A 12,628-nucleotide genomic window follows, 5' to 3' on the forward strand; every position below is an offset into this window, starting at 1 on the left:
GGGTCCTGGGGGGCAGTCAGGGGACAAGGAGCAGGGAGGCTTAGATAGGGGGTGGGGTTCTGGGGGGCAGTTAGGGGCAAGGGTCCCAGGAGGGGGTAGTCAGGGGACAAGGAGCGGGGAGAGGTTGGGGGTTATGAGGGGGGCAGTCACTCTGCCCTTAACCCTGACCCCCACACACACACAGCCCTGAGCCCCGCACACCCCCCCCCGCAGGCCCCTGCCCTGAGCCCTGTACCTCCCTCATACACACCCAGCCCTCTGCTTGACTCCTTCACCCCCTGCCCCACAACCCCAGCCCTGACTCTGGCATCCCCACACATATCCAGCCCCCCCTCTGCCCTGACACCTGCACCCCCTTCACATGCCCTCAGCCCTCTGCCCTGACTCTTGCACCCCCCCCACACATCGCCACCCCATGCACCCCCAACATCCCCACCCCCACCCTGAGCACCAAACGGGAGCTCTTGCACCACCACCCCCCACATTCCCACCTGCACCCCTTGCATCAAATGGAAGCTGCCCAGGTAAGTGCCCCACACCCAAACCTCCTGCCCCAACCCTGAGCCTCCTTCCTCATTCTAGCTCCTGGCCAGACCCTTCACCCCCAACCCCTGTGCTCAGTGCACTCTCATCCTCAGCTCAGTGCAGAGAGAGGAAGAGAATGGGCCAGAACCAGGGAGAAGGTAGGTACCCCCTGTATGTGGGTAGGCCAGAACCCCAGACTGGCAGCGGGCTGAGCGGATCTGGCAGCCGGGATCCCGGCTGGCAGGAGCCAGCGGATGGAACCCCTGAGCAGCAGTGGGCTGAGTTGCTCAGCCCACTGCCGGTCTGGGGTCCCAGCTGCCGGCCCCACACAGCCCGCTGCCGGTCTGGGGTTCTGGCTGCTGGACCCTTGCCAGCTGGGGTCCCGGCTGCAGACCCCGCTCAGCCCACTGCCGGCCTAGGTGAACAGAACCCCAGACCAGCAGCGGGCTGAGCGGGCCGGTGGCATAAGATCAACATTTTAATTTCATTTTAAATGAAGCTTCTTAAACATTTTGAAAACCTTGGTTATTTTACAATACAACATTAGTTTAGTTATATAATATATAACCTTATAGAGAGAGACCTTCTAAAAAACAGTATTACCGGCACGCAAAACCTTAAATTAGAATGAATAAATGAAGACTCGGCACAGCACTTCTGAAAGGTTGCCGACCCCTGTTCTATACTATATAGTGTATAGTTGTCTCTTCATACTCCTTCCCATTTTCATTTTTGCTTCTTTACCTCTCTCCAAAGGCCATTATCTCTTCATTCCCATTAATCCTCGATGTTAATCTTTCTCCTTTAACTCTCAAAACATTTTTTATTGATTTAAAGTACTAAACAGAATTATTCAATAAGGACTGCATAATCAATTTTAGGATTACATTTAAAGTGAAAACACCTAACGTGCAGCAGGGAGTTGTTTTTTTCCCTGTTTAGTATACATCTGTGTTTCAAAGGTGACATGTTATTGGTCAGTATTTCTCCCTTTTCTGTGCAAACCTTCAGAATGAATTTCTAAGCAGCAAACAAACTCTTCAATTTTCTACAGCTGCATATTCTTTAGTGAAATCACTACTACATGTTTAATTTGTTGCATAAATTGCTTTCAGTGTTTAAATGTCACTCAACTACTGCGGTACTATGGTCTTGGAACCAACTCTCCAATATCTCCTGACTTGTTTACGTACCTGTGCCCTGCATTGCTATATCAGATTGACAGAAGACTTTGTATTGAGCATTATGATAATTTGCTGGTTGAAGACTTGAAGAAAGATAAAAATGAAGCAGCTACAAATAAGGATAAAATAGGTGCATCAGGTAAGATAGTATCCATTGCTCTTAGAGAATGTTATGACTCTGTTATTTATTTGATTTGTATTATCGTAGTGCCTACAAGCCCTGGTCATGGACCCAGGACCCCATTGTGCTAAGTGCTATACAAACTCAGAAAAAAGATAAATCTGTACATAGGGAATTCAGTGTTTTGGTTTTTTTTAATTAGTGTTTCATTTTATTTGAATATTAATTCATATGACTTAAGGGAGATTTCACAGTAAAAGAATGGTTGAAACTTGACAACTGATCTTGTTTTGTAAATTAAAATTGAGATAAATACACTCTCAGACTTAGGGGAAGTAGCAGTTGAGAGGAAATGTGGTGGAGTGCAGCTGTGTTCTCTTGCTGCCATGATAAAGTCCCCCCCCCCAATATACCCTTATATTGGGGCACGAGGGTGTCTAGGGCGAATGTGCGGTGCAGTGGACATTGCTGATGGGAAAATCTCTGATCAGTAGCGTACAGGCGTATGCACACCCTGGTGTGGTGCACGCATAGGGGGACACATCTCAAAGAACTCCAGGTACTGTACAAGGAAAGTAACCTCTCCTTCTGCTTCAGTTCTAGCATTGATCTTATTTTGCAAAATCAACAATTTTGGTGTAGCAAGCTAAGAGAATTTAATTGATGGTTTCTGGTTACAGTTTACACTTCTGTGATTTAATATCATTTCATAGTATCAAAATAAAATTTTTCATTTCATTTCACGGCTGCTATTTTTGTAATACATGTTGGAGAATTCCCCAATGAGATTCCTCAAAGGCATTTTTTTTAAAATTCTTCATTTTACCTTGAGAAAAAAACAATATAGGCTTTTCTTCCCCTTTTTTTGAAGTTAAGCTAATTAGCCTTTTTCTAATGGTTTTTAAACTTAAATACTTTAAAGTTGTAATCCGTTGTTTTGATGTCCTAACAAGGATTGTCTTTTTAATTAGGGTTTACTGTGGCCATTACCCATATAGTCTAATGGAACTGTAGTGTCTCCAGTAGGCATAATTATCATCTAAAAAAAATTGGGGGAAATTGCCTTTGTTTTGAAAATAAAGATATTGTCAGTTATAGGGTCTGGGCTACAGATATGCCAGATCTCACAAACTGAACATGAGAGTTGCAATTTCTGTGTAAAATTAGTCCTCACTCATGATCTTGCGATAGAAGTCTCAAATGTCAGAATTAAATCCTAACATTTGAGCATGAGGCTTAATTTTACTTAGAAGTACTGTCAGCCGCCCAGAACACGGTAGCCATTTTATTAGTCACCTGGCCACAGAATCTGAAAGTCCTTAGGTTGGCACAGAGAGGCAAAAGTTAAGCTTTAGTCCATCCTGGCCAGGCCAAGCCAGTGCCGTGGTGACCCAGCCAACCTGTAATGGACTCCATTCCTGGCTCTGTCCCTGTGTCTCCCTTTGTCGTCTCCGGTCTGTGTCACTGAGTTCCTCCAAAAGGACTACCCTTCTCCCAGTCACCTGATGCCTTGTTCTCCAGCTCAGTTTGCATGTCCCACCTGCTGGAGTTTCCTCTTTTTAGGTGTTCATTGTTCAGTCCTTGGGGCTTCCGTTTGTCATGCTGGACTCTGTTGATTTGGATTGGTTCTTTAATGACTCTATTAATTCCATCCAGACACCAACACACCTACTGTCTTCAGTGCTGTTCCAGAGGCAATGTTAATGGTTTTGTAGGATTCATAAAAATGTTACAGATTATTCCCACTTTGTCACAGTTACTAGTAGTGAATATTGGTTAGTTGTTTGCAGGTGCTTATTAGCATGGTAAAAAAAATCAAGCTTGTATTAATTATGTCCTGATAGATGTTAATAATTGTTGGGAAGGGTGCTCTTCTAGTCATTATTTTTAATGACTGCAGCATCATTAAGAAAGGTTAACTTGTTCTATATAAATCTCCCATAGTGACACAGCTACTACCTCATTAACTTTGTTCAAAGATTGCTGTAAACCAAATGTGCTATATGGTGGGTATGGTAGCAGATTTTTTGTTTCACGAGGTAGGCTCATTTTAGTCAGAGTTGACCCTAGCTTAATTATCAAGAGGGTTTGTGAAAAGGCCGCTAAGCATTTTCTACCAATTAAAATGTTGAAGCAGTGTGGAAAACTGTCATCTTATACATGCTTTGAGCCAAGCTAATTACAAAGCTTCCATAGATGAGCGCTTCTTTTTGAAAGAAAGTATTTTCTATTTCAATAATAAGAAAGGGAGCTGATGAATAACTAAGCTTGAAGACCTTTACCGTTTTGAGTGACCTAATTTGCACAATAAGTGAAGCTCATTGCAAACATTTAGCACTTCTTATAGCATCTGATATTTTGAATACAAATAAAACATTTGCCAGTTGAATGTAATGGTCTGTGAATTGCTGGTTTGGGGTTGTCTGAAAACAAACTCCTTTGTTATTTGTAAAATCGTTTGGGCTTGAGGCAGGGCAGCTTGATTAGATAATGATGTGAAGCTTTCTGTTTCTCTTCTGTTGTCTCATTCAGTGTGGCTAGAGTGAGACTAGCACTAGGAGTATGTCCTAGAGAGAACCAAAATGATGCTTTTCAGCCCTTTCTTTTGCTCTTATTAATTATGTAACTCCAAAGAAGATCCAGTTTCCTTCTTGCTGCAACTTTGTAATTCCTGTCTTTCAGTTAATACTACTAGTTTACCCACTGAAAACTTATCATGTGTACATACAAGGGAGCCAAATTAAGGTTGCACAGACAACCTTAATTCTGGGATTTCCTTACTGCTGGGTGCTTGACTTTTCAGCCTTAATAATGTTCTTTGAACTGAGGTAAGGGAGTGGGTGAGGGTGTAACGTCTATTACAATTACGATTTTTATTTGCACAATATAAGGAATGAGCATGCACTCTGGAATACAGAAAAAGCTGTTCTAGGATAGCAGCTATTCACTTGTTATCAAAACAAAAGCAAAGGTAAAAAAGTCAAGATTATGTAAATGTTAGAAGAATGGCTCTAATGAAGGGCTGGATCACAGATGACCTGTGCTTGCTGATGGGGGGAGGCATGAGCCTGAAACAGCTCAAGTCATGCCTCCCTGGCAGCTCCTCCCCTCCTGGAAAGCCATGGCCCCTCTGAGGACCTCCTAGCAGTTCCTCTGCCTCTCCCGGCAGAGGAGGGGGCCTGGCCACACCATGTAACCAAGCAGTGGGGTGTGTGTGTGATGTGACCCCTCTTCCTCCCTCCTCCCCCCAAACACGTCACCTCTGGGCTATATCCATCAGCAGTGAAAGGAATGATGAAACCTTCCTCCTGTGGCTGCTAGTCAAGAGAGGGTGAGGTCTGGGCCCTTTCTTTTCCCAGGCCTGAAGGGCTAAGGGAGGAGGACCTCAATGGATTTGAATCATCATCTCTCTCCCCCCACTAGCTCTGGTGCAGAAGACACTGCATCAGCACCATCTGCTGTCAGTGCTGGTCTTGTGCAGAACATTTCCTTCTCTCCCCATACTCCTAGTCCTGTCTTTCCGTCTTCATTCCCTCCCTAAAATGTAATCAAGTGTAGTCTGCTTTTAGTTAAAAGATGAATTCAGGAGAGGCTGGGATTTCTCTCAATTTGAACAAATTGAAACAAAAATATATCAGTTATTCTGGGGGATAGACCTTTGTTGACCTATAGATGAGGAGAGGGGTTAGGGAGTCAAAGGATATAATTCCCTTAAAAGCAAATTTCCATTTCAGCAATTTAATGACCCCATTTTCTTTCTTTTTTATTTTTATTTTTTTAGTACTTTAGTCTTATGTACATCTTGAAGCTTTCTTGGCATCTTTATTGCTGGCAAACAGCTTTAAATTTTGGGGGTGGGATTAGAGTTAACTTTTTTAAATTTTCTCCATCAAAGGCTGGGCCTTGTTTCTTTTTCATAGCTGAAAATGTAATAATATAAAAATAATGTGTCAGATACAACCCTCCCCTGGCAAAGGAGAAGTCTCTCTATTCCACACAAATCTTGGATAAAAATCTTGTTAAAATTAATGGCAGGTAGGAAATACCTCATTTCTTTTAGCTTACTATGCTTTATGGACATCTTTATGCTCCCCTGTGTTTTTATATGTTTAATTAATGGACTAGAGAACCAAGCTTTTGCAACTCTGCATTAGGAAGAATAACTGAAGTCTAGTGGCTCTCCTAGCTAATTGGCTTCTTTAATGCCCTCTAGCATGTTTTAATGTTGAAATAAACCTTTGAACACTGTTTACCTGTGTAACTAAAGATAAAGGGAATAAATATAAGATTTTATTTCTTTCCATGTTAAAATATTGCAGTACAAATAGATTATCAAATTCTCACTACTTTTGTAAATGCAAAAAGTCTCTAGCCCACATAAAGTATTAGCTGCTTGCTAAACAAATCGGGCTAAATTCTGATTTCTTGCACCAATATAATATGCAGTGATTGGGGTGAGAATAGAATTTGGCCCTAAAACATCTTCAGAGAAGTGAAAACATTGTTTAAAAGGTTTTAATAGACAAATTATAAAAGCCCTGAAAACTTGAGTTTGTAATGAGAAATAGTGATAGATGCTTAACTATAATGGTTCTGTATGGACTTACATCTTACATTTTTAAGTATTTTGGATGTTTATAAAGGCACAATTTAGGTCGACAGGTCACTTTCTTATCAGTTAATAGAATGTCATTCATCACTTATAGGAGTTGTCTTCATGTTCTGTTGATAAACCATTCTGTATTAATTTTTTCCCTCCTACAGCCTGGCTTTGTGGTATCATTTCTATCACTGTCATTAGCCTGCTCTCCTTGCTAGGCGTGATCTTGATACCCATCATTAACCAAGGGTGCTTCAAATTCCTTCTAACCTTCCTGGTTGCTCTGGCCGTTGGAACATTGAGTGGGGATGCACTACTCCATCTGTTGCCACATGTAAGTACCACTCCCACACACAGGTTTTAAAATTCCCAGAGGACTATTCAATATCAACATCAACACTGATTATTTGTTATGCTCATTGGTTGGGCTGTAGATTGGGACTGTAAAGGAAATTTTAAAGCAGCATTTATTTAAGTTAATTTGACCTATGTGTGTTTCTTTAAAAAACATGGGAGTGTTAAAACTACTGAAGTATCAAGAGTATGCTGAATTTTTCAGTACCCATGATAAATGTTGTAGAGCTTCTATTTTTGTTTCTTCTTGAAACTTCTGTTTTCAGAAATTTTGGAAAGGTACTTCAGGAGGATTCTGGTTTGAAAACTCATGAGGGTGGGTCACAAGCTACCAGTTCCCAACTGAATATTTTTTGTATGTGCTTTTAGTAACAAGGATGTAAACCTGGTTTTGGATCTTTTTTGTTATAAACTGTGCCCCGTCCTTATTTTGTTTGTGTTTATATATTGTAGAAAACTTAACTCCTCAGGAGTATTACCAGGAAATTGCTCATAAATCCAAGGAAGATGGGGTTTTAATGAGTTGCAGGATATTGACATTTATTTGGAGGGAGAAAACAGAGAGAATGTATTCTACGAACTTCTTTGGCCCTAGACTATAAAGTTCACGTATTGTTTACATTGCATAATCCATGATATACATGTTCTAGGGATGTATGTGTTGATAAGAGTTTGGAAGTGTGTTTTGGGTTAGAGCTAAAGTTGTTGGATTGTTATTGCTGCTAACGATGCAGGAACTGTAAGGATAATCGACTCTTGTATGTTAACTGGTTATTTTTAGCTTAGTTAATGAGCAGGGCCAGATTTACAGTTAGTTTGCTTCACACCTGAGTGGTACAAAGGAGCTGAAGTCTGTCCTTCTAACTGCCTTGCTGAAACCTCTCTGGGGGAATGTTTCTATTGGTAGCCATTGAAGGCAGGTCTTTCAATGAAACAGTTACTATATTTGATGGACCTTTTCTGAAGGAAAAAGACTTTTTTTTTTTTTTTTGAATGGGTTTTTGGTAGTATTTTTTTTTTAGCAGCACAACATCGCACGTCATATGGACCTGAAGTCACTTCAGTTTACTGAAATTGCAAATTCACACTGTGCTTTTTTTTTTCTTTCCTAATAGTCGCAAGGAGGCCATAACCACAGTCACCACGAGGACCACGGTCATATTCACGAACACAGACATTCTCATGGACATTCCCATGGGCATGGAACAGGAAATGAAAGCTTTCTGGAAAAATATGATGCAGTATTGAAAGGGCTCGTAGCTCTTGCCGGCATTTATCTTTTGTTCATCATTGAACACTGTATAAGAATGTTTAAGCACTACAACAAACAAAAGGTATGTGGCACATTTTGTCATTCTCCATACCGTCATTTAAGATAATACTTGGTCAAATTGCATCCTATAAAAAAAACAGAGATTTTCTTAGAAAGATACATTCTTAAATACTCTACTTGGAAAGCACTCTGAATGGTGCAGTTTGAATGTTTTGTAAAAACTATTAGCTGTTACTCACCTATTTTCATTCTAGTTGGTAGCATGTGAAAAACTTGACTGGACCCTTTACTATAAGGGATTGCTTTTCCAGCTGTAAATGACTCTGTTCTCGTCCACAAGATTTGGATATCTTGAATTGTCTCCTGCACATAACAGTCATAATAGACTAGCGCTAGCCAAGATGATGGCTGAGGAGTGCTTAAGCAAATAAGGATCACAGCATGTTGTTCCAGAATCGGGTGATCTGCTTGCGAAAATGTGAGCTGAAGTATATGGAACACTCAGATACTACAGTAATAGGGGTCAGATCTGTACCTAGGTAAATAGGCTGACTTAAGTGACAGGCTGCCTTATTTTAAGAAGAGATATTACTGACACATTCAGCTGAGGGAGCTGTACTCCTTGTAGTGTATTCAGTTAATCTGGTAGTGACTTGTCTGATCATAACATGATGGTGTACAAAATTATGAATCCATTTACAAGGCTTCTGAATCATTAGGAATTTCTCTCCATAAGAAAATATCAAGAATTACAGACCTTACATTTAAAACTTGATTAGCACTCTTTCTATAACACTCTTTATCTAAAAAAGGATATGGTTTCCTCTCATAGTGACTTTTCACATGAAAGGCATTTATTTCTGAGAAAATATGGCAGAAGGGGATGAAAGTGGAATATACTGAAGGGGTTGTGACACCACCTGCCCTGCAACCTTGGGTTCCTCACCATTCGTTGTGGCTGTAGCTTCCAACATGGGCCTCTCACAAAGGGTGTGTCTGTGTATAGCTACAGTCCTGGTCCAGCAATTCTGACCCCAGCAGCCTGTCAGCTACACACCAGCCACACTCTGGTTTCCAGCAGCCTTGATCACTACCTCCAGGATGATCCCAACATGCTCCAAGTCCTGGATTTTCCCCCAAAACATGTATTCTGCACTGCCTAGTTCTTTCCTGGACAGATAGTAGAGGTCCATTGCCCCGTAAGGGATCAGTGGAAAGTTTTGCTGCTTTAATTGGAGTTACCAAACAATTCAGTTTAAACACAACACTGAATTAGTTTTGATTAAAGAATAAAACAAGTTTATTTAACTGCAAAGATATAGATTTTTAAGTGAGTACAGGTATAAGGCATTGAAGTCAGAAATGGTTACAAGAGAAATAAAGATAAAATGCTTCCTAGTAACTGAAACTTAACAAACTAGACTTGTTTCACAGTAAAATTCTTACCGCATGTTCACAGCAACATAGCTTACCAAATTCTCAAGTCAGGATCTACTCTCAAAGTCTGAAGGGCTGGTTTCTTTGTCATCTGAAGTGAAAGAGAGAGAGATAACAAGAGAGAGTACTTGGGGTGTTTTTGCCCTTCACTTTTGTAGTTCAGTAACCCCTTGAAATGGATTTTCTTGAGCATTACCCCTAGATCAAGTTCCTGTCTGCTGTGCGGATGGAGATATGGAGTCTCCTAGTGAAAGAGGTTCCATGTTGTCTTCTAAGAGCGCAGCTGGGACTGCACAGCTTCCTCCCCCCAAACACTAATGAGGTCCTGCAATTCGCCAGTGCTCCATGCTGGGGCTCGTTTGCCGCGTGGAGGCATGGTCACCTGTAAAGATTAACTGATTGCACTCCACACCTGGCTGCAGCAAACAGGAAGGAGATTTTTTAAATTCCCGGGGCATTTAAAGGGCGGGTCACCTGAGGCAAGAGCAGTAGAGTGCAAACTGATGAGCAGAGTGGCTGAACAGGAATTGTGGGATAACTCCTTATTCCCTGGAGGACAATTAAAGCGCTGGTGAGTGTCCACACCTGCTGAGCAGCGCTGGATCACCAGCGCTGCACTCCTTATACCCCAACTGGGATGGGTTTTCAGCCAGCGCTGCAACCAGGGAGTTGCAGCGCTGGTTGTGCCCTGCAAGTGTGGACGGGGTGTAATTGCAGCGCTGGAAAGCCTCCACCAGCGCTGCAACTTGTAAGTGTAGCCAAGCCCCAAAATGCTGATTGATCTGTTCTTGCTCCCCTTCCTTGCCAAAGAATGGCCACTTGATAGGTGATTGTCAGTAAACTTTGGGTATGGCTACACTTGCAAATTTGCAGCGCTGCAGCAGGGTGTGAAAAAACACCCTCTGCAGCGCTGCAAATTGCGGCACTACAAAGCGCCAGTGTAGTCAAAGCCCCAGCGCTGGGAGCGCGGCTCCCAGCGCTGTCCGTTATTCCCCACAGGGAGCTGGAGTACGGACAGCGCTGGGAGAGCTTTCTCCCAGCGCTGGGGCTTTGACTACACTTAGCGCTTCAAAGCGCTGCCGCGGGAGCGCTGCCGCGGGAGCGCTTTGAAGCGCTAATGTAGCCATAGCCTCTGACACCTGGCTAGAGGCATCAGCTTGTCTTTTGTCTTTAAGAAACAGGTTTACCCCTCCCCAGGCTTGTCTGGTAAACCCATTTCCATCGTAATTTCATTTTATGTTCATAACTTTACATATAATGTTGCAATACACATTTCAATATGATATTATTGACCAGAAAGTTATTAGTTTTCAAGTGATACTTCACAAGGTGTATTCTGTACAAAGATTATTACAATTGTGTGTAGGCTATGAATATAGGGTGCATGGATTTACATATATCTTCCACTAAGATTAATGAATTAAATCCTCCAAACTGGTGTGGAAAACCTGTGGTCCCAGCCTGTAGTCTTGGTCATAAAGCACACCAAACAGGAAGGGAGCAAATTTTCTTCATTAAATGCAAATTTTAAACTTGAACAAATTAAACAAATGTAACAGTTCTGTATGGGAAGTGTCTTTTGGCTAATACAACAGGCATTTATGGTGTATTCTGTATATGAATTGTTCTAATTTAGGAAATTATGTTATTTGATTATGTAGGTCTGTGGTCTATAGCAGAAAATCCCCATAATCTGTAGCAGTGATGATCTTCGTGACTATCTGAAATTCTGTAGTTCTGAGATTCACATCAAAAGATAATCTTACTGAATATTGAAGTGATCTGTATGACAAAACTTCAGTGAATCTTCCTTTCCTTTCAGTTTTGTTACAAACTAGACACTGACAGTTGTGTGTTTCAGTCTAAACAGAAGTGGTGCAAGAAAAAACAGAAGACTGAAGAATCGCCAATTGGAAGGAAGCTTTCAGAACACAAACTGAATAATAGGCCAGATGCTGACTGGCTTCAGCTCAAACCCCTGGCAGGTAGACATTAATGTTGAGAATTTGTCCTTGACATTTGAGACTCAAAGCAAAGAGTGTCACGCCATGTAACCTATTGTTTTGTATATTATCACTCCCTCTCTGTAAATCTTTGTTAATAAGACTAGTATTACCCAATCAACTGTCCTCATATAGGACTGCAAGCCCCAGCTATAGTTATAGAAGCACTGAAACACTCTCTGCTATGAGAGCCCTTGGTGTGTTAAATGGCTTTACTTTCCTTTACTAGAAGATGGGAATATTCTTTTCACTTAATTGTCAGAGTGCTGATTTAGACAAATGAGTTTGAAACCATCCAGTAAATCTCCCCCACCACCCCCATAATAAAAAAACAAAACAATTATTGTGTTTAACTATAGAAGCCTACATCTTTTTTAATTGAAATACCATTGTCATTGTAAGGATCATCCCACTTAGATTAAGGTCCTTCTCTTGAAATAGTCTCAAAATAATATGTGAGAAACTGTCCAGTAATTTTGTCTGTCTGATTTAAGAAAATGTCAAAGAACATTTAAGAGTTGCATAACCCATTATTTCAAAATCAAAGTTACCTTCTTGCCCAGTGTGAAGTAATCCTTATTATATTTATCGTTCCTCTCTCTCAGCTAGATCATTTTATCACTTCGACCTGAGCTGACACCAGCAAACTTATTGTACTGGAACATGCTAAATACTTTCCAGCATTTGATTCACCTTTTTCCTTGTTCTTTGTTGTCATTGTGGCTTCCGAGTAAAATTAGTTCTGGCACTCCTGTAAAACTAATCACACTGATCTACTACATTGTGAAACGAGCACATATAAAAAGGGTGCAGTACAAATAACTTTAAAGAGCTGCCATGTTCAGACACAGAGGTTGCTGCACTCCAGTGCTGGTCAGATTACCTGTGTGTGCGCATGCCTACAGAAATAACCATGTACAGTTTTCAATGCACTTTGTCCTCAGTCTTTGGCCTGTAAGAGATTTTATTATTGTATTCTTGACATATTTTTTTTTCTGCTTTTAACTCTGCTAAAACATGAGCTTTCTCTAAATATGTCAGTAGCAAATTATCAGGTACAAGCTAGGTCAGGCTGAAAGTGGTTCTGTGTACTGCAGATGACTTATTGTGCATAACAGTTGCATTGCATTG

The 12,628-nt window shown here is 41.2% G+C and overlaps 1 protein-coding gene across 3 annotated transcripts in view; it reads left to right on the forward strand.

Annotated features, from left to right (window-relative positions):
• Positions 1-12,628, forward strand: part of SLC39A10 (solute carrier family 39 member 10) — a 51,655-nt gene that overhangs the window by 23,977 nt on the left and 15,050 nt on the right. For all 3 annotated transcript variants that reach the window (XM_045031799.1, XM_045031798.1, XM_045031800.1), the window contains exons 3-6: positions 1,641-1,848; positions 6,595-6,764; positions 7,900-8,118; positions 11,356-11,479. In XM_045031799.1, coding sequence (XP_044887734.1) covers positions 1,641-1,848; positions 6,595-6,764; positions 7,900-8,118; positions 11,356-11,479 — 721 coding nt within the window. The remainder of the gene's footprint in view (positions 1-1,640; positions 1,849-6,594; positions 6,765-7,899; positions 8,119-11,355; positions 11,480-12,628) is intronic.

The sequence above is a fragment of the Mauremys mutica genome, chromosome 10 (genome assembly GCF_020497125.1).
Source record: "Mauremys mutica isolate MM-2020 ecotype Southern chromosome 10, ASM2049712v1, whole genome shotgun sequence".
Lineage (NCBI taxonomy): Eukaryota > Metazoa > Chordata > Testudines > Geoemydidae > Mauremys > Mauremys mutica.